This window comes from Echinococcus granulosus (assembly GCF_000524195.1).
Source record: "Echinococcus granulosus chromosome Unknown EG_S00009, whole genome shotgun sequence".
NCBI lineage: Eukaryota > Metazoa > Platyhelminthes > Cestoda > Cyclophyllidea > Taeniidae > Echinococcus > Echinococcus granulosus.
Window position 1 is genome coordinate 555,317 of NW_020170389.1, and position 27,297 is coordinate 582,613.

The following is a 27,297-nucleotide window of genomic DNA, read 5'->3' on the forward strand; positions in this document are numbered from 1 at the left end:
TCACACATCAACGACGGCAGCCACACTTACTGGCAGAGCCAACTCAATGAGCATGGGCCTCTCTTCCCCACATCGCCAATACTATGAGGGCAGATATCAATGGTTCGGTAGACGGACACATGCACCAGTAATTAATAAGACGATGATGGACAGTGTAGCAGATTTGAGTATCAGAGCTAATTAATCAATCAACACCCGAAGAATGTCAGGGGATGAGGGAGCTGATAGTAAATGACCGCAGGAGCAGAACAGAAGAATTCAAGATGTCAAGTTCAGCTGAATAAAAATGGCCTAATATTAAGTCCTACATCATAAAAAGTGATGAAGTTACACCATTGTCGATAGTCCACAACTTTTTCGTGTTATGAGAGATTAATAAGAAAGATTAGTGAGCTGAGCAGTATCAAAATGGTGATGAAGTGTACAGAAGAGCGCAGTCATAATTAAACGGTCGAGAAAGCTGCATATCATACAAAGTCAAAGGGAGTTTGCTTTCCAAAGGATGCTCATACGAAAAATGATAGCGCATTAAATACGTTAGCTGTAGACCATAATCCAACATCATTTAATTAAATTCCTTCAATACAAACTTAACCAATGCTATGACAGGTAAACCTCTTAGGAATCTAGGGGAAGGCACCACTACTGCTGGAATCGAAAGTGTTACCTATGTGAAGATTGCGACTGCGGTGATGGTATTTATGGCTAATCCATAAAAACAGTGAGTGGAGCATTGAAACCTGCAATTAAAGCATGATGAAGACTAAACATCAGACAGAAATTCATTTTAATTAGGTGTAACAATACACGAATCCTTCCAATCTCCTCAAATTCGACCTCCCATGGTGGCTGAAAGACTGGCGAGTTTGGTAGAAAAGGAGATGACTTTAATATTGCCTACCTTGCTGTGCTTCTTGGAGTTAATGTCCATGTAAATGACACCACCCTGTCCATCGGAATCGGGAGAGTCCTTTGATAGCTCTGCATCACCACCACTACTCACTAAATTGCGATTTACATCAGGATCTATCAGCGTCGGTGGCTCTGGGGTGGGAGTGACGGTGGTGGTGGCAGCGGCGGTGGTAGAGAGGGGAACAACGGAGTGTAATTTCACCGATACCTCAGGACTATCCGGCCAGTTGGAAGGATTCGGAGGAGGCACTGTGGAGGTAATCATTGAATCTTCCTCCTCTTCTGCATCTTCAAGATTATCGGCCTTAACACGACCTCGGGAGAGTTGTTTCGACATTTTCTGTTGAGTAAGAAAAAGAAACATTAAGCCAATTCTACTCAGTTACTCATTTTTAAAAAAAACGGTTTTTGATTTAGCAACATCTGTCTCAATAAGTTCTTAGTTTATTCTTGCAAGTTAGACCTTGATGATGTATCCGCGACACATCTTCAGTCCAGACAATGCCGATACCAAACTGCAATTTTCATAGGCAAAAGAAGAGAATATATGACAAAGCCTCTCGGAGTAGTAGTGAAGGGTGGTATATAAAAAACACAACATTTAGAGGGTTGCTTGCTTTCTTATTATTTCGAAGTAAAAATGAACAATAGCTATCGATACCGATTCAAATGCAACGTTTTGCAACTTGGTAAAGATATTAAAGTTTCTAAGTTAGAAAAAAAAAGCAGTGTTGTAGCAAATATTCCTTTATTGCAAAGGAACCTTGCTTTCATTTTGGTACCCTTCCCCTTAAATAAAAATATGGTTTTTAATCCGTCAAGTTCACAAAGTCAACATAAATTACCCACCAATATCGAAAGCTGGTACAAAATACGCGTCCCCATATAGTCATGATGGTAACTGCTTGAAAATGAAACCGTCTTTGATATTCAATTGTAATTTTAATACCTCGTTTACCTCTCTTGTTCTACCAGAGGACCTACGTCGCCTGGAAACAGGGCCAAGGTCATCACTGGAGCGTAACATTGACCGGTTCCCATTGGCGCCCCGAGTGTGGGACGGCTTCGATCCATGAGTAGGTCGACTACCGGACACCCCATAAACCATTTTGGGTCTTGAATCGTAGACGTCGCCTCCGTCACTGGCACCACTATTGATTAGGCTGGTGTTTCCCTCAGCAGCGACGCGTGGCAGTTCGCGCAGGAAGTTAGAAGGCACCAGACCACATCGACCCGACGACTCCAACCGTCCCACGTAGAACCCATCGTCATCCATCTCACTGAGGATGCGGATTCGGTCTCCAGCACGAAACTTTAGCTCAGTCTATTCAGACAAAAGTGAAATGATATTCGCCAGTTCATTTGGGAAATCAAATGTAGCTGCTTGATATCATAAAATCCAACGCTCCTACTAATTACGCTAAATAAGTCGACATGTTGGACTTTGTAAATTTAAATTTGTACAAGTCAAAACACTAGGTATGTAAGGTCCAACTCTCTTAAGGAGTAGGCATCCCCACTTTGGTTTTTACATTGTTAGTAAAACGCCTCACCCTCATTGAACCAGCATAATGCCAGCATTTGCTTGGAAAAATTTGGTTCCGACAAGCGATTTTAATCCTGAGAATTCCCTTCATTTAAAACAATACATCCCAGCCAATTCCCTCCGCATAAAATTACTATGCGGCCAATTTTTTCTCACTTTGTACTTTCTCTTATTTTTGTTTATTTTACTATCTACCTTTTCTTATCCTTGATTTATTCGGATAATAAGACGGCATTTTTTAAACAAACAGGTTGATTAAATACGTAAAATCCAAGTAACCACGGGATTAATGAACAAACTGTGCACCATAGAACAAAGTGACTGTTTTCTCTCAGATCCCGTTGGAAACAACCAGAAGTAATGTCCATACCTAAATTATAATGATATACCAAGTCCAGTCCTTGCGATACCAATTTTAAATTCCATCTCCGTTAAATGGACACATTTCAAAGGTTGAGCCTTGAGATGGATGTTTTTATTTCAGGCAAAAACGTTTTTTCTCCATAACTTCATAAAAAAACAACGACGTATTTAAATCCACTCATAAAATGAACCGGACTTTATTTCTCAGTTGTTATTCCAACGATTTTACAAGGCGCATCCAATAACCTTCCAAAAATCCTCTCTTTGAGTTTAATTTCATTTTGATCCTTCGTTTTAGGTATTTTTGGGTAATATCTTTTATTTCTGCTTCTTTGGAATAAATCTACTCGAAACGAGTAAATATGTAGAGCCCGGAGTCTTTTCTGAAGTCGTAAGAAGTCATAGTACTATGAGGGAAGATATAAAACACGAAAAAGCTGAGGCTACTGGCAAGGCCCAGAGGCCATGCTCCAGAGCGAGAGTACAATCTGTGAAGACTTAAGTGCCCGCATAGTCAAACGGAGTTAAACAATCAAAGCACTACAAATAAAAGGGGTTTCAACAATTTCGTGTGATGAAACAAATGAAATTGAGCCTACTTATGATTTGCCATCTTTTCCAGCATTTCTTACGTTGCTATAAAAAGATCTCCGGAATGTGCATGTGTTCCATTACGTTTTTTCTACCATGAGAAAATCCTTCCCACTCAAAATGTCACTACGTTAATCAGTAGACAATGAACATTGTTTAAAAAAACGCAAGGCGAAAATTGGTTCATTAAGATTTTAAGTAATTCTACTAATATAATTAGTTTTTATCAACGCATGGCAGAGTGATTTCCTTGGGATCTTGGGACGACAAATTCTTTCATGCGGAGCTAGCCAAATATGCTTCATAACTGACATAAATATTTTTGTAGGAAAACTGAATCCAACATTTTTAATTAACAAACAAGCACTTATCACTGCTGGACATCGACAAAATGTCATAAAAGGTCGTTTCTTATACAAACTAGGAAATAAGTGTTTAAACGAGCGCAGACAGCTTTGTCTGTTCTACTTAAAATAACTAAGGGCAAACCTCCACATCGACATTTGGGCTGTAGATGTGAGGATCATAGTCGTAGAGGGCCTCCATGATACAATGCAGTGGTTTCTGACTCTCGCCGCGTTTTCGCCCAACTGTTTCTGCTCCCCCTCCGGTGATCTGCTTCTCCTCCGCACAGGCGCTCCTCTGCAGTCGCGTCCGTCGACTCTTCTCACGTATTGGACGGCCACGACCCGCCCGTTCACTGTGTTGGGGGTAGTGGTAGTACGCAAAGTTCTGTTCCATCTAAATGGAGTAAATGCTTTGATAACGCAAATAGCATCTGTGTGGTGATACAAGTTTGAGCTGGAATTACCACGTTCACAAATTTTATTTCCGCCTTTTTACCCCTTTCATAACAAACTTGCTGTTAATAGCTGAATATGCGGAGATTTGCATCAAGTCTATTCCTTGACACCAATGGAGGGCAACAAAACGCGACCTAGATTGAAAGGGTTAAAATCGGCCTTAACAAGCGTCCTACAGTAATAGTTAGAAAATCTGAGCAATGAGGGGAATTCGGAGTTTTGATACATCCCTATGTAATAAACAAGGGGCTAAAATTCATCAAGATGTTAATTAAGCCGAAAGGATGAAGTCAGCATTTATACTGTGTTTTACAAAACGGGTTTCGCTTTAATGGGAAAAGCAATTGGCGTATGGAACGTGCTCGCAGTAAAGCAGATCCCTTCACTACAGCTTGTAAATGGGGGCTGTGACAGGTAACCGTCACCACAATCGACGAGATACACCACCAGAATTGGCAATTAGAAAGTTCTCCATTTGCATTGAAATTTCGATTTAGAAACTGTGTTAAACTGCCCCAGTCACGGAAAGATTGATATATGATTAGGCGTAAGTACTTAAGATGCCAGAGTTTACGTTCAAGCAGGGTAGATTAATTAATAATATTGTAGCGTTTATTTTAAATACCTATTGGTGATGTCTACGAACCCAGGAAAACATTCATTTTCAATTTTACAGAACTTTTCATACTTGTAGATACTTTTCAGGTATTCTGGATATCGCATCCTTGCCCATTAGCTTCTGATTCGCTGAGACTACTTTAAGTGTGGTAATAGTCACTCTAAGTCCAAGGTCAATCCATTGCCATCGAGTGACCCAGACCCCGACGCAGTCACCGGCTCAGCCCCTGGCAGTCTCCACAAGTCAGCGACTGGGCTGGGACAGTATCCGCACTCCACACCTCTGTGTTGCCTCACCCGCGTCATCGATAGACATCTGTCCTGAAGCCTTGATCCATTAATTTCCTCGGTTTTTGGAGCCGACAGGATCCAGACGACTTGAGCATAGAGGCTCCAGTTCATAAAAGTTGGCACCCGTTTTATAACAGTAGCAACTCCGTTTATAACAATATGCACCTTGCTGAACTGCTCAGTCGCCATGCTAATGGCATGGAACTGCCCATGCCGCCTATGCTAACAGTCTCAAGGTCTATCTGTCTTAATAATTAATGCCGCTTCCAGCATCAGATATTCCATAACATCTTAAGGAATAGGCTCGTTAAATGACATTATCAATAGATTACAGGAGGTGGACATTCAATGAGACTGATCATTACTAAGCAGAAACCACTTGCAAAATGCCAGTGTCGTATATTCCTCGTACAAGTAGCGCTAATCCTACATGTAATTGGAAAAGGTAATGGTATACAAGTCCTAATTTCAAAATCCACGACTTGACTGACGACAATAAGCAAGAATAGGTTGGTTTCGAAGCTATCACAAAAATTTCAGCTAAAGAGAGCTGATAAATCATTATTTGTTTTAAGGCATTTACGAACAAAGCACATTTGAGGACAAATGGACCGAGGCCATGCTAAGAAGCTAGAGTTTTTCCACTTCAAATCGTCACTTCCTCTATACTTCCTTTTTCGAAGGTCTTGAATTCATGATTTTGAGTGGGATGGGAATTTGGTGCTGGACTAAGCTTGTCAAGAATCAATAGCTACTCTTGACATAAAGATCTCAGGAATAATCCGAGCAGTGCATTGTTTTCATTTTCACAAATATCTTGTCTGAACAATAGATCAGACCTTGTCAACTGAAAATAGAAAAAAATATAGTTCTGAAACCTCCTTCGAACCCGCGGCAGCTCAAATGCATTTTTTTGTGACGACAGCAACTGGTACCAACTGAACCCCGAATATTAATGAAATAAGGGACTTGATAATCGTTTGCATTGTTTTACAACAATAACAGTCATTTGCATGCTCTTTTATACGGCAAGTCAGTAAATTCAACAGAATCAAATCAGGCATGCCTGGTGAAACATGTCTAGTCATCACTAAACCGCTAATACTCGTCTTTATCAACCATTACTACATTTTATAAAGTCCTTTTTAAGTAAATTTATGCATTAGTCTAGAACGACAGATTAAAATTGCGGAATTTATGCCAAGGGCTACAAGTAGAACCACCAGAGACGAAATAGCTAAATTACAAGAAGAACCAATCTTCCGCGATACGTTGTTACAACAAACCGAAAGGCAACTTTGAAAGATCCCTCAGGCATAATTTGAATCCCTTGGCGTCTGGTCTAGTTTTTCTCTTCAAAGCACAGTGAACTTACATCCTGTTATCGTTAGACCGATGTTAGTGAAAAATTAATTTGTGTAGAACAAAACTCGAGCCATTTGTATTGCCCACTTAATAATAAAACTTCTAAAGCATGAGTGAGTTATCAATCAATTGTGTGGGCAGCCCTAAAACCAACTGAGCCACAATGGAAGGAATTGGGCTCCTTTGCCGCTCTGCAAAGAAGAATCTGCGCCCTCTTCAAATGCACACTTTTACTGTGTCCAGACTCACATGACCAGCGGATCTTTCAGATGGTCCAGTGTGCTGCGCAGCTGTGCGATGCGGCTTGGTCATTTGGCCGGGGGGCAGGCCAGTGGAGGTGGTGGTGCAATTTCGGCCGTGGTGTCCGCCACGCCGCCTAAGGAAGTCAGTCACCTCGTCGGCACTCGCCTCGCATACCATGTTGGACGGCACGAAGCCCTTTCGTCCGTTGCACTCGCCGAAGTAGAAGCCGTCCTCATCACGGTCTCCGTACACCTTTGCAAAGTTTTCGCATCGTGAAACACATTCTTTCGATAGTGGACCTTTACAATGTTTAGGTTCTTGATTTGATAAAATAATTAGTTTCAATTAAAGTTTACTTCTGAAGTAAGAATGGAAAGAGGCGAAGTATCCTGGCCCAGAAAGGCAAATTTGTATTTTAAATTCAGATCCACCGTTAAACATTAAGTTTATACTAATTTACAGGCATTACTCCGTTATTGTTCATTTCGATGACCCACCGGCTTTAAAGGGATCATTTTTCGTGAAAATCGAAGTGTTATTTAGATTATTTATGCTTGCATTTGTGTGGGGTAACAAAGTCCCAAAACGGACACCATCAGACTCTTAAATACGTGATTAGCATTGGACAGAATCTTTATCTTTTACACCAAGCAAAAAGCCTACAAATCTAAATTAATGATACCACATTTTAAAGAATGGGTAATTTCAAAATATCAATAACTTGGAATTGAAAAATACATTTGTATAATGAAATTCATGTAAGGTTTAGTAAGTATCACTTGTATTGTTTCCAGAGGCTCATCAAATACGACAACTACATCATCATAGTCATTAAAAATATTATTAGAAGGTATCCTAGCCCTTCTTCGGAATAATATGTGATAAATTCAAGACTATAAATAGGCACCTTTGAATTCACTTAAAAAACTGCCTCCGATTTTGTCCAAAGCCCTTGTTTAAAAATTTTGTAAATTATAGCAAAGGATAAAAGTGCCAATGATGCCGCAAACTAACAAAGATAAGTTAAATTGCCTTTGTCGTACGAAGAGCAAAGACCTCGTACTGACAGATAACAGGTGGAAATGCTTTTCGACAAGTAATGTGTGACCAGGTGATATACTGCTTGGTAAACAAGTTTGTGAATCAGCTCTGAAACCAGTGCTTCGAGGCCATATTCTGCGTTCATAGGGTCATTTATGAGTGCAAACCACTGATATCTTAGAAATTTAATGAAACCAATCAAGGAGGACGTGATTAGAATAGACGAGTCAACCAAAATTTGTGTGTAGTGTCAACTTTACCAATCACCACGTCCAAAGGCTTATTTTTGCTCATGTAGTAGAAATTTAAAACATTGGATTATCCGCCTTATACACTGAATAGATTAGAAATTCACTTTGCGCTTTTGAAATTGGAAGGACTAAGGGGTGAAATAGGCTGTGTTAGAGTTAAAAGTATACTTCATTTACAGCCTACCAATAAATTGTGTAGCAACCAGCCAAAGCTGTTATTTAAATAAAGTTTTTTTTTTCTAATTCGATGTGAACGGTGAACTTCTGGCCAGACAAGCTGGTGAGAAAACATTTTAAAATACAATGACTGGTTCGCCCGGTTGGCGTAGCCTAAACAGCCAATTGAATCAAAACTTGCAAAACGTCACTGTGTTAAAATAAAATAACTGAGTCCATTAAAGGCTCTGGGTGTGTGGATAAAGTGGAGAAGGATTTCAAATCTATACCTTGATAATATCGCCCTCCCTGAAGGGCAGTTCATCATCGACAGCCCCGGGATTTGGTGACATTGTAGCTGGATCGTAGTCATAGAGGGAGACGAAAAATCCACAGTCGTCACCCGCGCCTGTCGGCCTGGGTGAAGGCGAACTCAAAGGTCTTCGATCCGGCGTCTGGTTGCGCACCTCCAACTGGAAACGCCTTCCGGGCCCTGTTGTGTTAGTCAAACATGCAGTTGCCCAGCCAAATTGTCTTTCACATTCCATTTGTTTACCTTTCGCGTTTATAGCATCAAGCTTCTAGACACTATAGTAAATCCTTTCTCGTAATATTCCTCTTATGAACTTTTTTGGGGATAGCTTTCATCAAATATCCATGAAAACGGGTCTCTATGACAACCCTTATAATTCAAGCATTTTCTTTTTCGTAACATACATTTGCCCATTCACTTAATCATACTAAACAAATCTACAGCTGAACATAAAAATATAAAACTCAAAGCGCTAGTAGGTGATACCTCTACCCAAATACGACAATTTGAGGAAACAAGGTCATGCTTAGCTCCTTTTACACGAGAGTACAATTTCAAAAACCGAGCAAGTAGGAAGTGGTTTCGTGAAATACTCTTTGTACACTGAGCGTCTATCTAAATTAGTGTGCCAGTACCTATACAAACTTGTTAACATCTTTGATTGCACTAATTTGCAGAGCCCTCATGCAGAGGTTTTAGGCTCCGAAGTCCGAAAGGTTCAAAGATTTCACCCTTAACTATAGACCAGCTCAAGGTACAAAAGTCGCAAAAATTTTTTCCTACATTGTAATATTCATTTTGAAAATTGTGAAGGTGATGGTTCCATCCATCCTAAATGTCGGCTACTTTTGCGGTTTCAAAAGCGCTATCATCTTGTAATAACAACGACGACGAAACATGGTTACATGTGCGCGATGCATAAAATTTCGTCTTATACTTGCTATTGGCTGTAAAAGGTGTACTAAGAGCACAAGTGCCTTAAAGGACATTAGATGGTTCGAAATGGCCGTTCTGGCCAAATGTATATTAAACGCTCTGCATTCTTATTTGAAAAAAAAAAGATTATTAAAGAACTTGGAGGTTGATGTACGGAAGCTAGAGAATGTAAGCTGATACTTTTGCGTGGATAAGGAATACACAGACTTCAGTTGACTGTGGCTTGAATCATGTCAACCTTAAGCACCGTGATGGTGCGCATTTGGTGGATGCCTTAGCAACTGACAGACGTGTGGGAACCCATTCAATGAGATGTTTACTTCCAAATGCGGATTACCTTTTCTGATGAATGTGGCTGATTAATGCAACAACTAATGATGAAACGTGCGCTCTCTATTGCAAATTTAAAAGCGAGCGATAAAACATTAGAACAGATAAATATGGGCAAATGTATTTACAGAAGTTTGTTTGAAAGTGCATCTAATTTGTGAGCGTACAGCTTTCCTTCAATTTCTTTGGTTATTTTCAAAATAAGGTGATAAGGGGTCTGGACTCGCCGTCTAGACTGTAAATAATACTCAAGGCAAACCATTGCTCCCTTATTTATGTAAGCTTTACAAAGACTATACAAGCTAACGTGCAATGTTTATTTAAATTGCTCAAATAAGCTCCAAAAATGTTCGTGCACTCTTCAACGAAAATGTAACTTATTCTAGTTACATTTACGACCGTATGGGTGGCGTTAGACAAAATCTAAGCGCAGATGTAGTCATTTAGGCGTTATCACATCATCTTTTTTTGGACATTAAGTATATAAACAATAGTGATCATAGAGATAACACTTTGGGTATTGGATGTAAGAACGCTCAAACGTACGGTCATTCACAACCCGCAGAGCTAGTTTAGACTTTTCTTCTAACGAAATTTTCCATCTCCTGACTTAATTTAAGATTGTAATAAGATATTAGCATTAATAATTTAACAATATTGAGACAAATAGCTTTTAGGAAATCTGTCACAATCTTGTATCCCGAATAATGAAGGGACGAATATAATACTACGGCGGATGGGCTAAGCTATCTATTAACTTGGGCGTAATCATTGCTAATAACCAAGTGTACATGTGGTTATCAGGACAGCCTTTACTATCATACCCCCGAATTCCTTTATATCAAAACTAAAACCTGTAAAGAGCACCTAATTTCTCAACAAAATGCAGAGTTAGTCATGAAACACATTAGCAGCAAAGAGTTGGGAGAATTATATCGTCACTTATTTCGCATGCTAGCTTACTTAACAAAAAATTGAGAAATTCCCCATAACTTTCCTTCTTCTCGTAGTTCAATACCGTGTGTGTGTGGTTTGGTAAATTCAACTGAGATGTTAATTTCACACGCATTCTATTCGCACTTATTTCACAGCAAAAAAGGGAGAGGCCTAAAATTTCAAATGTCTTCCAGAAATTCACCTAATTTCTCTATTGAGGCGAAATACCCAATAAGGATCAGTGAGTTCAATGCGTGATATCTCACCTCGTTTGGGATTTTTGTGCCCCACACCTCGCAATCGATAGTCGCCTTCGAGACCAGAGCTGACGGTTCGCCGTCCAGAGGTCACCATAGTCTTTGAGTTTCTGCTAATAAGGTCAGAGTGTCCTTTTGGCCGATTTTGGGAGGAGGGGGGGTAGACAGGACCCTCTGACCAGTCGTAGGGTCCGTCATCGGGATCGTCAAATCGATAGCTCATCACTGCCGCATTATCGTCTCCTAGACAGCCCTCATCTTCTTCCTCCCTCCACGACCTTTCACGCCGTTGTCTATCTCCCATGGTCCCACTGAAACGGTGTTGACAGTGTGGGGAGTTGGTGAATAGCTGGCGCTCACTAGAGTGCATGCATCTTCGCAAGTGGTCGTCCGAGTCCGCATGGCCACGACTCAAGTCTGTCGGATGAAGAATATGAAATGCTGGGTGAAAGAACTGCTATTGATGCCCGTTAGCCTGTACACGTTAGATCATTAGGCATGGGACGCACGACTTCAGGCAATAAAAATTGCGCTTACCAATCACGTTAATGATGGCCAAGATATCTTGGGCCTGATTGGGAAGCGATTAAATCGCAAAAGGCCATCATCATGACGAACGGCTGCAAGTCAGTGTCACAAAATGCAAGCAGAGAACAAGAACGTTTAGCTAATCCGCAACCGTAAAAGGAGCCAATTCGGTGTATGCCCCCGTTTCAGTATGTTAGTATCCAAAATCAAATTAAATCAAACTTCAAATTTATTTTTGAAGTTAAGATACACTTATTGTTTTAAGATAATAAGTTGGTGAGAAAAAATGCATTCATGATCTTAATACAGTCGGACTTTTGAAGGAGTCACTGCAAAACGCAGTACAAATGGGCTTCGTTTTGTTTTACCGGTTTGTGTTTTGCGAATGCTGATAACTATGTTGATACCTCGCTGATTCCCAAACGCCTGACTCTCAATGGAGGCAGAATGGTAAGCATAATAAAATTAACAATGTTTAGGTTCTTTCACTAGATTGCGAAATAAATGTGTAAATTACATATTGGAGGTACGAAATCTAAATGAGCTATCGAAAACTGCTGGCTTCTAGGGAAGCGGACTTGATACATGTCTACGTGGTGCCAAAAACGCATTTTCGTGTACCGACTTCCATGTTTACAAGAAGTTTAGAACGACCATAGACCTTCTCTCCCTAATCTAATAAAATGAAATGAAAGAATCTTGAAATGACGCATTAAAGTCAGTGAAATCAAACGGATTACTTTTTTGCTCTTTTTTAATAACTCGGACAATTATAAAACCATTGCTATCTTGATTAACGACAGAACACCAAACGCTCAGTTATATGCGATTATTAGTAGTACAGAGGACACGAATAAGACTTACGAATCTCCGGAACAGAAGTTATCTTTTGCAGCCAGCGCTTCGGAGCCGACTTTGCAAAGGACGATTTTCCAACCTCAAAGGAGGAAAATTCGTGTAACTTTTTTGACGAAAATGACTGCGGTATATAAGTGCTGGGTGGGTGCACTCAGCTTTTGTAAATCAACCTCTACATCTGCGTCAGCTAAGTGGTTTTTTGGAAACCCAAGAGGAAGTATGAGTTCAATGAAATATACATTTGAATAGTTATGGTATGTAGAAATATATGTGACATGATTACAGAGATTCTTCATTCGTGAATAAGTGCTGAAGTATTTGCTGACAGTCTCTAGATGCCTAACAAATGTGAGCATGGTTTCATATATGCCAAGTAAAACAACAAATTAATGAAATATTCATTCATTAGTATACCCTCAACTTGTCACTCCTGCATAGTTCCTTTTGGTTCCAGTTGGGGCTGCAATCCATAGCACTGAGGGGAACCTTACACTGGCGCCACCTTCGCGAAAATCTCTGACCCGTCACATCTCCCACTCCGGAGAACTGATTCTTCGACTGTTCTCGTTCCTGAAGACGCTGGAAGTAAGCCTTCGAGATACCCTCATCATTGGAAGAGGAAGACATGAGTGTCAAGTTGTGCGATCGTCCGAGAGACTTGCTCCTACGCATAAGAGAAACTCTTGAGTTGGTGTACTGGCGCAGGGGGGAGGATCGATGCCACTGACAGACGTGGCAGCCCCTTCGATGAGACTTTTCAGCCCTTAGGTCGAGAGTAGACTTCGTAGAAGAGAAAAACGGTTGATATAAAGAGTTTTGGCGCCGCTCCGATTCAGTGCTCTCGGTGGAACAGGGAAGACGGATCAGTTTCTCTCTACCCTGGAAGCAGTCGTTCTCGTCGGACATAGAGCGCGTAGCCCGGAGGTGGCGTCCGGATCGGCTGCGACGAGGGTAATATCGAGGATGGACGGTTTCTAAAGCTGCATCCGGAGGCTCCATATCGTAGCGATTGCGGTAGTTATGATGGCCATGTGCTTGGAACATATCCTCTCGTGGATGTCGAGCATGGTGTGAGGAGGGTCGGTTACCGGTAGACAAAGTTTCGCGGCAATATTGCGACGGATGTTGCTGATACTGATTCGAGTCACTGTACTTGTGTTTCTGCAGCTGACGTTCACGGAGTAAGGCCTATAAAGCCATTTAAACTACCATCATGGTTGATGCAATCTGCAGTTTCCAAGACCCATGGTTGACTGATACCCTAAATACAGTTTCATTATAAGATTCACGTTTTTTTAAAAAAAATGAATTAAAATTGGCCTTAATATTTCCATTTTTTGCCATACTTTCACCAAAAATAAGTTACTATCCAGAGAATTTATTACTGAATGATGTTTCATGCAAAAATTGTAAAAAAACTGGAAATGAACGAGTTTGAATTGTAGCTCCATGCTGAGGCTCCAAAGAGCTATCGTAGGTCGGTTCGTTGCCACGCTTTACCATGAAAAAATGTCATCCAAGACCAATTGCTTAACAATGAAGATCCTTATTTTATGTTGGCTCTATTATCATTATTATGGATGAAGAGCCACGCAAAGTATAGTTGCCCTGAGTTTTAACACATTGTTCTCACCCTTTTGGACTAAAGTAAAACCCTTGAACAAAACAAATACAATTAAAGGATTATACCGTTTATTTACCTGCTTAAAATCCGGAAATGGCTTTAAACCTCTGGTTAAGAAAGTGTGCCCTATGGGGCTCTGGATGAACTCTATCCAAAAAAGCACCTATGGAAAGGTAATGCTTTTCAGGTCCGGATTGGGATCTGCTGCAATATACATTCTCTTTTCAAGAAGTCAGCACAATTAGGATGTGAGTAGCCAAAATCTTTCAATGACAAGGTAGCTCCTAGTATTTGCCCACGTAGATTTCAGCGTTGGTTGCCACTGTGCATGCCCACAATACTAAGGCCTTACTTATGCTACAAATGAAAGTTACCTGAAAAAAACAGGTTTATAGTGGCAAATAATTACCACTTCAGTTGATAGTCCTTTGGTATTTTCTAAGAGGATTTGTGTATCCAATACTAAAACATTAGATAATTTGTTATTTCGCAATAAATTTTTTTCTCAAATATCTCGCCTCACATTTACTAGAACAACCATTTACTGGCTTGGTCGCACACTATTGTTTATCAGAAGGCCTCACACATTTTAAAAATGTAGCAACTATCATTGCGCACTTATCTCCGTTTATATACCTAGATACTTCGTAAGTTCAAATTAGGCGAAACTAAAGGGTTGGGGCCTTTAATGCACACTAAGTCTACAGCTCTCTTTCGAATACTACCATACGAATGCCCACTTTTAGCCTTGGCGGATGCATCATAATACTGTTAAATAATCAAAAATTCACGATCCCAATTTTCTCAAAATATAAAACATTGTTTGAAAATTAATGGGATGTTCCCTGCTGATTGCGTTTGCTATAAAATCGCATTTTCTTACGAGGATCAAATTTAAGATTTCACCAGACACTTGAGTGTGCAGCTCGCCAGAGGATACACACGACGAATAAATTATTTTTGCCGAGGAATAGTCGTGACCTTCATTGTGGTAAAAAATAGCCTCTTTAACAGGCTAGGAGCTCTATAAATAGTTTTAGCACTAGACCTAGTTCAAGACGAAAGAATGCATTTGAAACTTTTGAAGTCTATCAACAAATTAATAATCAAGACTTGTAATATGAAAATTAAGTCCAAAATCAGTTGCCTTTATGTAAGCTTATACGTATTAAAAATGCTACTTGTCTCTCCAACTCACTGGCACTAAAAATGGAATTACCTCAGCTGAATCGAGAGCATCAGAAGTTGGACTACTGGTTTTTGCTATGCCGGGAATATTTCCCGCGTGGATGTGGACTATTCCTTGGTCGTCCTCAGCTGAATCAGCATTGTCAGATCGCTCAGCATCCATTCCGGGTTTTTCAATTGATATACAGACGGGATTTGGACGCCGAAGACTGACACATGCTGCCACCGCATTGTTCTCATTCTGCAAAAAGAGAGCAAAGCAGATTTTTTTAAGAAACTGCATTCAAGAACTATCATTAAAATCTTTGTTGTTTACTTACTAGTAATGCGTAATAGCATTTACTGTTTTCCAAATAAAATAAGGCCATTAACTTTGATTAGATGCTCTATTTTTTGGAGAATAAACAAGTTGATTTGATTTTGCATATACCCAGCCATGCAGAGCTTTGACTATTTTTGCACAATTTCCTACCTCTACTAGATCTTAATGCTACTAAAAGTATGTCCAATAGACTTGAATAATTCCCAACCGTGTATTCTAATGCATGATAAATCTGTTGAAGAAAGTAGAAATCAAAGAGACTTTTAGTTAAGTAAAATGAATTTATGCTTCTATATGAGTTCGAGGTTGCAACCTTGAACAAGCAACTCTATTTTCTTGATTGTTAACCACGGCAAGTCACTTGCATTAACTAGAATCTCTCTATTGGTGCTCTAAAAAGTGCTGGTTTTTTGGGAAAGTCCTACTCAATGCGTACACTTTGTCCACCCAATTTCTCAAAATGACCAAATTAACAATAATCCTATTTATACGGCAGAAAATCCGTTAGTTTTGCCGCATAAATCTAATGTTTCTCTAAGTGAGTTAATCACTTCAGCGTGAATGTACTCTCATAGATTGGTCGCAAAGTTGAGAGGTTAATGGGTGAACTTGTCTGCGTACTTCATTCGTAAAAAACAACAGATCCGACCAGCCAGCTAATAAACTTTGGACATGGGACTGCCTCAGTCCAGGTGACCATAACTTGCGCCAGACAAGGTTACAGATGTTCAAATTTAGCGCGACCGCACCTTTTCGCCGGGAAATGGAAGGGACAATAAACCATAGAGAAAAAATTCACTATACATTTTAAAGGCTTGATATATTAGTCTATTCTACTGTTTGCCTTGTAAAAAGGACGCAGTGTTTCGAGTTTCACCCAGAAAAAGCTTTAGAAATACGTTTACCCAAAGATATTTAGAGGACTCAGTTCTTCTTAACGTGTATTAAAGCAACGCTTAAGACAAATATTAATGCTTAAATTCACGATCTCTGTGTAGTATTTGCTCAGAAATAGGCAAGGAAATAGATTCAATCATAAAAAAACAGAACGTTTTGATGTCTTTTAAATATTTATTAAGCAAAAGCATCCATAAACTCAGCCTTCTTTGAAATTCATATCAATGAATTTATTAGAATGCACCTGGGGATAATGGAACTAATCCTTCTTAGCAAAGCGCCTTTTATGTTTAGCATTCAGAACCTTATTAAAAAAACATAGGAATTATGGCGCTCTTTGCCCCGCATTGACCCAAGTATTCTGCTTCGGGGACTTACAAGGCCCAGACGCTTTGAAAGCCGTTTACCAAAGAGTTCAACAGCGCTTTCTAATGAGCCGGCAGCAAGGAGAAGGAGGTTGGGAATTAATTTTATGGGTGGAGAGGCAGGTCCAGAGGAACCCTTTTTTTCTCCCGCAGTGCCATTTTTGTTCATTGAGAGGGCGGTGTTGGCGGAGAGGGTGGAGTAGACGGTGAGCCAGAGCTCTTCGGGGCTCGGGTCGCTCCTCGCCTCCTCCTCTTCCTCCTCGTTTCGAAGGTCAGAGAGGCTATCACCAGTGGACTGTGAGGAGTCTGCCTCCGACGCGTCCTCCTCGGTCGTCGTGACATTCCTTGAATGATGGGACTGAGGTAGGAACAAAGGGGGAGGGTGTTGACGTTGACGCTGAAGCTGTCGGGCTCCCCGAGTGGCTAGTGTGAACTCAGGACTCTTTAAAAGAGTTGCTAGTTGTCGCAGTGGAAGGAGCACGTGATCACCTGTAATGTGTAAAGTAGACGTATAAAATCACCCACTTTTCTGCTTACTTATTTTAATTAGCACGAAATGTCATGTGGATAGGTTAAAGCGGAACTAAGGAGAACTTTGTAAATACTAACAAATAATGCTACTCTGAAGCAACATCAAGAATAGGCAGATTTGCGGAACTTTGCCCTAAATGTAATTAGAATATTTTTACTAAACATCTTCAATTACCGTACAAATATTTTAACAAAAGTGAATTTCAAAATCTTTAGGAATATTTCTAGTAAAGCCATGTCCTATTTATCTGAGACAGATATAACATAAAACACAGAATCATTCACTTGTCCATACAACTACTTCATTATGCCCTCAAGAAAAGTTCAGTGGAAGCCAAAACATGAAAGTCTGTGGGTCGCTATTGCCACCGCCACTCTGAACTGCCGTTGAGAAAAGATGCTTGGTAAGACCGTGTGTGCTTGTAATACCCAATTTCAAACCTAAATCCTAAATTGGGGTTTCACCCAACAATGGCCAATGTGTCATTTTAGAACGAAATTTTTAACTGATAGAAGTGAATTTGTGATTTGGAGACAGAAGTACTATACTTCCACAATGCTAAACAGAAAATTGTCAAATGCACGAAGAGCCAGTAGGCAATCACATCTGAGCATTCCATGCATCTACTTCATTTTGGAAAGCCTGGTGCTCTTGTGGCTTAAGATGAGTTGCTATCCTGAATGAAAATGGCCGGTAAATGCACACGCAAATGTTAATGGACTAAGTGTTTTACGGAGAACGTGTACCTGAAGCATTCGTTCATCGCTCCCAGAATGCTAGGTTAGTTTTGAGGATAAATGCTCAGTTGCAGAATCAACTAAAAAGACTGAATAAGACGACTTTAATGTAATGATGAGGAGCACACTGAACGTTCATCAGATAAAAAAGTAAAACCAGAAGGAACGGCAGAAGAGCTTGGGAACTGAGTCTTGACAACAGAAAGACAAAAGCTGAAGAGGTCATAAGAAAACTAAAAATGGGTAATCAGTCAACCTATGCTTTGATTCTTGACATCCCTAGGTTTAGTAGGAGAGGAGCATGAGTTACTTTAAGCTAGAAATTTACGTGTGCGGGAACATTTTTAACAAGTCTGCAAATCACAGAGAGGATTAGTCTATCTCCATTTAATAACTAAAAAATCTGAAGTGCTCACTCATGAATAATTTACACTGTTATCATAAAGCATTACGAGATAGACAAATATGAATGAAGGAAAGTGGTGGCAGAAGAACCCTTGAAGTATGAAGCCATCAGGATATAAAATAAAGACCATTTCATTACCACTTTCAATGCGATAACTGACATTCTAGCTTTCACTTCTTAAAAGAAAAGTATTTTGTCTTAACCTTTTCAAATGGGTTTATAGGTATGAAATTCATATTCATAAATTGCTCCTAGATATGAAATCTACATAGCAATTTAGCTGCTACTAGATCTGATCCAGTATCTCTACACATTAATCTGGATTACTGAAGATCTACAAATTCGCCTCGAAATTATGGCTAAATCTATGCCTATAATCTTTAAGATAGTGCATGTGATCTATGTTGGATGGATTAAATTGTGTTTTAATAGAGGAACACTTCTTGGAGGTATGATAGAAATGCGGAAAACGGTAAATGCATTACACTTTAAGTCAGTCGAGAGTAACTACCCTAAAGCAGTTTGAGACTTTTTTTAGAGCACCGCGGCACAAATTAAATCGCAGCGCCAACAACAAAATGCTTAATAGGTTCTGGGGAGGAAATGTGACATTTCGCTAGGGAACAAAATGGACTTTCCGCATCACAGCATCGATGCTACGTCACGGATAGAGGGAGCTCAAACGTAATGCGGAATGAAAAGGAAATCCCATCTCGATACTGAATAATTCGGTTTTTCAGACTTACAATCAACACCAGGCACATCGATGAGGGGCTTGTCGTTAATGCACACAGTATAGCCTTGGACGAGGGGTTCATTTTTACAATTGGGAAGAACGTGGGTTGCCTGTGGGACTGGTCGCCATGATACAAGAAGAACGCCATCCTGGGGGCCGGCCTCCACTTGGACGTTCTTCGGTGGATCCGGGAGGCCTTTTAACGATCAAATATCCAGTTAAAATCACCATCTTGCACGAGCATAATCAAAATATTAGGATAGACGATTTGGCATGGTTCCAATTATGTCGGATGAATGGACAACTCTTCCATATCTTTCAGCTTTTTCCAGAGTGGCATGCAATTCAAAATGGTTAGTTGAAACAAACGTTTACTGATGACGTTCAGATCAACTGTTAGGGTTTCAGGTAGGTCAACCAACTTTAATACAATAATCAGGAAAATTGTTCAAATGAACCCTAATGGTAAGTATATAGGCTGATGCTTTAATGTTCCCTTTTTCGCCTATCCATTTCGTAGTAGAAGGGTTGTTTGGTTAATTCTCATGTATATCAATTCCAAAATCATTCATCGAAACATCGTGCTTAATAAGTATCTTATTAACTAAAACACACAAGGTAATACTTCACTTGTCATGCATTTATTTTTCGCATACCAATAGGAGCGGTTTGGAATTCAATTGTATCGGAATTCCTTTTGTGGTCGTCGGAGGAAGGGTTCCCTTGAAGGCATTGGGTGTTCAGTGGAGGCTCACTGGATCCACTCGTGCGTCTTGCTTCAACCCGGACACGATGAAGGGTGTTTGGCGGAAGACCTGTAATGACCCAATTCCTTCTTAAGTTTAATGCGGATCAAAGAATTCCTATCGCTTTGTAATTATTTTCTTTTTGCCAAGAAATGAGTAATTAATAACTAGTTAATGATTAACAAACATCCCCACATTCCTCCATACATATACATTAATCTTTAACACCTTCAAACTCTCAAACTCCGCCAGATACACGCCAAAACTTGCGATGAATCAGAGTTCCTGCAGTTGTTACACTTTTTCATCCTAAAATGGTCTATCGTTATACACTTCAAAAGATCTATTGCCAATCCAACAAGTAGATTCAGATATCATTCGAAAAGTTAACACTCAAAGGTTTTCCGTTATGCCTCCGAGCAAACAGGTTCTATTTGTTTACAGTTATTGTCATTAAACAATTTAAGATTATTGGATCGTTTGCAGCTATTTTTTAGGCTGAAATATGCTTTAATTAGATACATGTATACGCTGATCAACGCAGCCCCCACTACTGGATTTCCAAGAAGCCTGGATGAGGCTCTGCACACACTGTCCTCACAAGCCTGCCTTGAGACGCCTATTCAGAACCACATCTTCAGGAGTGATCTAGGTGCCTCACCTTTGACAAAAATAATTGAATGATGGTTACTTCAACGTTTATTTAGTTAGACCAACTGAGGCACACTCTGAACCTATCTATTAAATAGCACCAGTTGAAACGGGAATATTGTATTGTGAAGCACCAGGTAAACAGAAATCGTATGGTTTTTGATAGGCTGGTTCTACATGGCTATGGGGAAAATAAGTATACCACCTATAACGTTATGACGCTGGAGGGAATTGGAATAATTACCAATTTGTCACGTAAAATGGTCTCCAGTACAGCATCAGGAGTGTATTAATGGCATCTAGAAGGCGGTACGTTTTGATAAAATTTCCAACCCAGTGCATGCACGCTGCAACTGCATGCATTTGTGAACCGTGACAACTCACAAGAAGGTAATAGTGTCAAGGGCGGGGGTAGGGGGGGTCATTGACGTGCTGTTGCAGGTTGGATTTGGTGGTCTCACGCAACTTCCTATACCAACATTCATGAAAGCCCCCTACCGAAACAGCAAATAAATAGTGGAAGGCACTAAAATTTGGATTATATTTTGTAGGCCATTCCAGCCTTAGAATTTGGTCCCCTGTAGATAAACATTAATTAAGGAAATAAAACGCTCGCGAATTTAGGCAAGACATATATTAGGAAGGAGAGAATTTGGCCTGCAGAACAAATTTACGTGGTTTATTTTCTTATGCTCCAATTCCCATCAATTTGTCTAAATATACCCACAGACCCACTAATATACCCCTGAATAGATGTGAATGATACTCTTTGTTGGTAAAACCAAACTTTCCAAAAAGTGGACAGCTCGGAAACTTTTAGCACTTGGTTGTACTTCGTGGGGGATATAAATTCAAAATTTGTCATTAAGTATGCCTTTAGCCATCTGCAAAAGAGGATGGAATTGACTATAAGATTGCTTTAAGGGGGAAATTAATAATTAGTACCCCCGGCAGAGTTGCATTCAAGGGAAGGGATTTTTTAACCTGAGGCAGTAAAAGAGCGATTGCCTTAGTGGTTTGAAAACAACACTTGATCGCGAACAGAGAAAGCTCTTTTGGAGGAATGCCTCTCCTAGTTTTAATATCGTGAGGAACTCACTTTCTTTTAAAAACTCTAAATTCCTTTATTTTCCTACCACTATGACATTCTTGCTAATTTTTATCTTCAACTCCTGTTGCACCTATTTTAAGCATGTACCAAAGGTTCATGTTAACGATTAAGTTTAGGGAAATGGGAATAAAATGAATTATTTCGGAAAAGCTTAGCAAATGGTTAAGTTCTATGAAGTGGCAGTATAGAGGCTGGAAGTGAAAAGACAATGGCAAAGTGCAATATTATTCACCATATATGTGCCAGAGGAATAAAGAAAGCGTGTGATTAAACAATTTTAGGTTATTAAGCCACTCGTTTTAAAGTGCATCATTGATCTCGCAATCCGTTAAAGTATTTCCAACGATTCGGTGATTACACAGAGCCTGAACGTACCAGTGAGGAAGAGTTTGTAGACGCCGGGTGGACAGACTCGGAGCTCGTGATCGTTGAGGATGACTGCGTGGTAAAAGTTGCTACTGCCAGGCAGCCAGGAAAGTTTTGCGGAATTGGTGGTGATATGGGAAGCCTTGAGACGTGAAGGCGCTGCACTTGCCCCTTTTCCCACCAGCAGAGTGCACTCCGCGTCTTTCGATTGACCCCGTCCTGTCACTGTCCTTATCGATATCCGATGTTGCTGTAAGGGGATAGCAGGGGGGGGAAGGTCCCACTTGCCTTGTCACTCAGCTCGACCAAAGCCCATTCATCATGATAGGATAGTGAAATGATTTTTGCGTTGATTAGTGAGGCTAAGAATCGAGGTCTCTTAAATCCTTAGTTATTCTCTGCAGACCGCTCATAGCGCTGTCTTCCCACTTCTGCTTGCTTCACATAAAGCACTATAATGCCATTAATAATAATTCAAGAACTCCATTTTTGATATTGCAGCAGGGTATGCTGGAAAGTTTTCACTTATAGAGCTTACGGGAGCTCTCGTTGGTGCCTCAAAGACGACCTATATGTAAGTGGATCAGATGTTTGCTGCAAAAGAGTAACTTGGATTTTCATTGACTGAGGACAGCGGAACGTAAAAATATGTCAACTATTTGGCGGTCATCCAAAATTAAATCTTGAACCATAGGGAGTAAACGAAACCGGCATTGAACGAAAGCAAACCCCTGTTTAAAAACCTGTTGCAAATATGTCTTCCAGAACGATTGTGACTTCAGGGTGTGCTTGCTTGAACTTTGAAGACTTTAAATGGCGTCTATTATACAAGGAATTTCGGCTCTTGATTGCGGTTCCGACCTCGGCTTACTGATTTGAAAATACCGATTTGCTCTTAGGCGAAAATAAAAGCCTTTGTGCTGAATTACCTACAACATCTAGACTGATTTTGCACTAGGTGAACTTATTCAAAGTCAATAGAAAAGTGAAAGAGTGATTCAACTCTTTTAAAGTAGAGCGATACCGTTGATTTCTTTCAAAACTTCCTGCACTTTGACGCCATAGAAGCTACTAAGGTGTAGTTATACAAAGGGACACACCCTGGGGAATTTAGACGAAGATATTTTTGAGGCCACACTCCGATGCTAAACGCAATTATTTATGTTTACCTGGAAGGTTTGTATCACTGCAAGCACCCCAATTTCATACACCGGCCTTTACAACTGGCTCAATTCCTTATAACCATGTAGCTTCGGTGATTTCAAATATGAATTTACGATCAGCGTATCTTTACAACCTTGTTTGGCTGAAATAATCCTCCTTCTGAAGTAAAATGGGAAAAGTCTTTAATCAAATTTGCACCATGGACAGATTCCTGATAATCATCATCACAATAAGTAAAATACTTCAATATACAAAAACAAGAAGTCTTATGGACAAAACGTGCTTTTTCATAGTCATCAGGGTTTCTGCCACTGTAACATAGGCACCTGGATCCACTTGCTCTCGTCATGTACACATACTAGCATTATTTGTTTTCTAACTTTAAATCGAAATAAATTAGAAGTAAAGGAAATTTCGCCGAACTATTGTGTCAGGTATGATTATAAATTATGGGACAATCTCCGTAAATGGAATCTTTCAAAAGTGTGCATATTCGAAGATTTAGCATTTCAGGAAGGGACAGAACTCATTCTACTTTTCCAAAATGGATGTATTCATAGACTTTCTGCCTTTAATTGTATTGCTAACACAAAAAAAACGGTGAATTTTTTGCACGATATTTAGTAGCGATGTTAGGACGCTGGAGACATCATTGACCCATATCATTTCTATTCCAAAATGAATTGTTTATAGCTGTTTGAATTCTCTAAAGTGTGTTTGACCCTTAGAAAAATTTTGAGATAAGAAAAGTTTTGCTTTCGTGTTCTACGTTGAAGTAACAAGGAGCAAAGCGTTAGATAGTAAAGGCACTCTACTTTAACCAACCTCATTACCTAATTGAAGACAACAATTATTTTCAAATTTTGCTAAAACTCGGCAATGCACCTTGGAGCTATCAATATTTTCAACCAAGGCTCGACACTTCTCATGTCCGCCCACGGAATTTCGAAATTGACCATCGGCGTAGACATGATAGGCAGTCACTTCCTCCTCCTCATTCTGGAGAAATCCTGGTGGTTTCCAACTCACAATTGCGCTGTGAGTTAGTTGCTTCTCCAACGCTATTCCTCGGGGCGCAGGTACTATGCGAAAAGAAGTCGAATGTTTTAGAAGTTCTCCAAAGAAAATGGAATGCACATTCTGTTAATAAATGATAAATCTTTTTATTTTTGACTAACCTTCTTCCACCAATGTGAGGAACAAAATGCAGCACATGGTCTTTATTTAATTTAAAGTGGCCAAACCTCTCTCAGATAATGAATTCTAGATAGAATTAAGGCCGCAAATCGCTAACATTTCAGGCTCCTCCAAAAAAATGTGTTTTCGGCTCAGCATTAAAAGCTTTTATTCGTGAAAGTGTGGGACAATAATTAGAGGTATTTAGGGGATAATTTAAAGGGCGGCAGAATGATTTGAGGCCTGAGTAGTTTTGCATAATGCTCTCTACGACTTAAGACGCACCTCTTTTGGGAAGGTTCCACTCCCCGTCGACTTGAAAATTTCCCACTTTCGATGGGTACCAGTCGTGATTCTGTCTGTCTTCTGCAAATTCCAATAATTTACTCCTTACTAGCATAAAAAGACAGAGAAGCACAGTTGATTCGCTCTAGCAGAAGTAGGTTATAATATTTGTAATATAGCAATTCCTCAACAAAGTGTTTCATTAGTATTTCAAGGTATGGAAAAGTCAAGGTTTCTGGAATCCATTGAATCACCATGCAGCTCAACCCCTGGCGTAAGTGCACAAACGAATAGGCATTGTTTGGGAAATATGGTTGTGACGAGCTTTATGAGTTTGCATTTGAAGCCAATTCATATTTAAACCAACGTTCTTATGACAGTAGTGTATTTAGCTAATGTAAGTGGTTATACGGTAGAAACTAGTATATTGCTTAAATTTCAAGAAATATGATCTCTAGGTGCGATCACTTTTAGCCAATAAACATTTGTACGAGAAAATTTTAACTGATTTTTATTGATTTCCTCAATAATTGGGTGCTGATTTTTAGTAAACTTCCCCTCATTAACCAAATACCCTTAAGACCTACCAGGGCAGGAATGCTTGAAGCTGGTGGTGTCAGTAGAAGTGGTTCCTTTCCGTGAAATTACGTATTCCAGACCGTTGGGGAGGGTGGTGGATGTGGCGGAGGCTGACGAGTGAACACCCCCAACGACTTCAAGGCTCTCGTACTTTTGTCGCATTCGTGAAGACTCGAGCTCTAGAAGCAATTCCTCGTAGCGCAGCGTTTCGAGAGCGCAACGTCGCTCCGAATCACGAAGTCGCGTCTAATTAGTTAGGTGAATAACCAGATGAGAACAAAGAGGTCCCGACCACAGGAACAACTATTTTCATTGGCCAAGCCTATGATTGCAAACAGGAGACTCCTTTCGTAATGATAATTTGCCTTTTAAATTGTAGGATTTCTGAATATTGGAAGCAGATTTAATCAGGTAGGATTACCACTTTCTCTCCTTTTTAAATTGATCATAGTTTATCTGAGAGTTAACTTACGACAGAATGGAATGCGCATTAAGCAAATGAATAGGAGATGATTCCCTCCTCTTGCTTATTTATGGATTAATCAAGTAGTTAAATGGCAATAAATTAAAACATACGCACAAAGTATACACAATCTTAACGACAATCTATTAACAAAAAGCGGGAGTGAGTGAGTGAGAAGAAAATGGGGAGAAAGAAACTGCAAAAAGTCTATGGCAACGCATTACTGATTTTCTCTCCCTAGAAGTTCTCAAACCATTTCTGTTCTAAGAATGTCCCACCTAATTTGCATTAACGTTATCCAACCATTCAGGTTGTTTTAATGCTTCAAAGTGGTTGAGCAAGTGGGCGTTAGCGCCGGAGCCTGCTGCTGATTAGCGCCTAGAGTATGGCGCCACGGCTCTATCTTCCATGGTCGTATCAAGGTTTCTTATCACAGTAGCTCATTTTAAAAATTGAAATCAAACACCGATACAGCCTTTCACTAATCCCACTCTTTTCACGCCGAATGACTCTTCTGTTGATATCGTATGCCACCTGTACTGCTACACTGGTTCCACAGCAATACTCACATTTGGGAACAAATTGTGCTCCAAAAGGGGAGAAGTTTAAAAGGCAATCCTAAGTCAAAGATACGCTTATGAAATGGCACCAACATGCCTCTACAAAAATAAGAATCAGGGTTGGTTCAAATGACCTTTAAGATGTTTTTTGTGCCTCACTTCGAGTGCATGGTGAACCTGAGCACCCCACCATGGGGTTATAAACGCTTCCACACATATTAGTCGTTATTTTAAAACCAGTTATAGTATCCCCATATGTCTAAGTATTTTGGAGCTTTTAACTAAAAAATTTATTTTTAGTATAAAAAAGGATACTCCAAGGTCAGTTATACTCATTGAAGTCTGGCGATAACACATGGAACAGATATAACGCCTGAGGAAGATTTGTTTCATCTGTCCGTTGGTAAATAAGGCGACAGTTTAATGTACCGAGAGAAGTTTTCACCAAATGTCTGAAATTTCTTCGCCAAAAATCCACTATCAAATCAGCCATGTAAATTGGTAGGTTTGCGAGTGACAGCTTTTCCAAACACCAAAGTGGTTGTGGGTCTAGTTTTAAAATAGGTGGGCAAAAGGAAAACGAAGCTTGACTGTCTATAGACCCACGAAAGCGCCCTCTTATCCAAGTACCTGACTAAATTCCCTCACCTTGAGATTCTCGATTGCTTCCTTGAGTTCAGCAACCGCAGGCTGAAAAAAAAACGAGCAATTTAAACGAACCCATCTGGGAATATAGTTGATTAATTCCAATTATTTAGATATTCCCTTCTCAAAAGAGAAGTCTCGTGCATTTTACGGGACTCTATTAATTTACTCCCTGACTTAATCTAATTGGCAGTGGGTACATTCATTTGGCGAATCCATAATATCAAACCGCCTCATAAAGTACCTTTTTATTTAGTGTTTAAATTACCGCTCTGGGAAAGTAATATTAATCTTTAACTGCTCATTATAATGAGTTTATGTTACCAAATTCTAGGATACGTACCCCTATGAATGCAGAGACTTGGTACGGCTCCTTCACTGCGCAAAGATTATAGCATTCACCCAT

General features: G+C 39.9%; 1 protein-coding gene across 1 annotated transcript; it reads right to left on the minus strand. All coding sequences in view use genetic code 11, as the record gives it.

Moving 5' to 3' along the window:
- EGR_02092 (Peripheral-type benzodiazepine receptor-associated protein) lies at positions 1 to 27,297 on the minus strand (the record flags this gene model as incomplete). The annotated part of the gene is made up of 20 exons (XM_024491341.1): positions 1 to 81; positions 902 to 1,252; positions 1,871 to 2,236; positions 3,902 to 4,153; positions 5,131 to 5,346; positions 6,739 to 6,984; positions 8,471 to 8,673; positions 10,962 to 11,369; positions 12,345 to 12,417; positions 12,753 to 13,526; positions 15,182 to 15,391; positions 16,748 to 17,223; positions 19,156 to 19,341; positions 19,802 to 19,960; positions 22,029 to 22,269; positions 24,069 to 24,265; positions 24,645 to 24,752; positions 25,232 to 25,469; positions 26,877 to 26,936; positions 27,235 to 27,297. 20 exons carry the CDS (start codon positions 27,295 to 27,297, stop codon positions 1 to 3), a joined length of 4,908 nt encoding a protein of 1,635 aa, XP_024354194.1.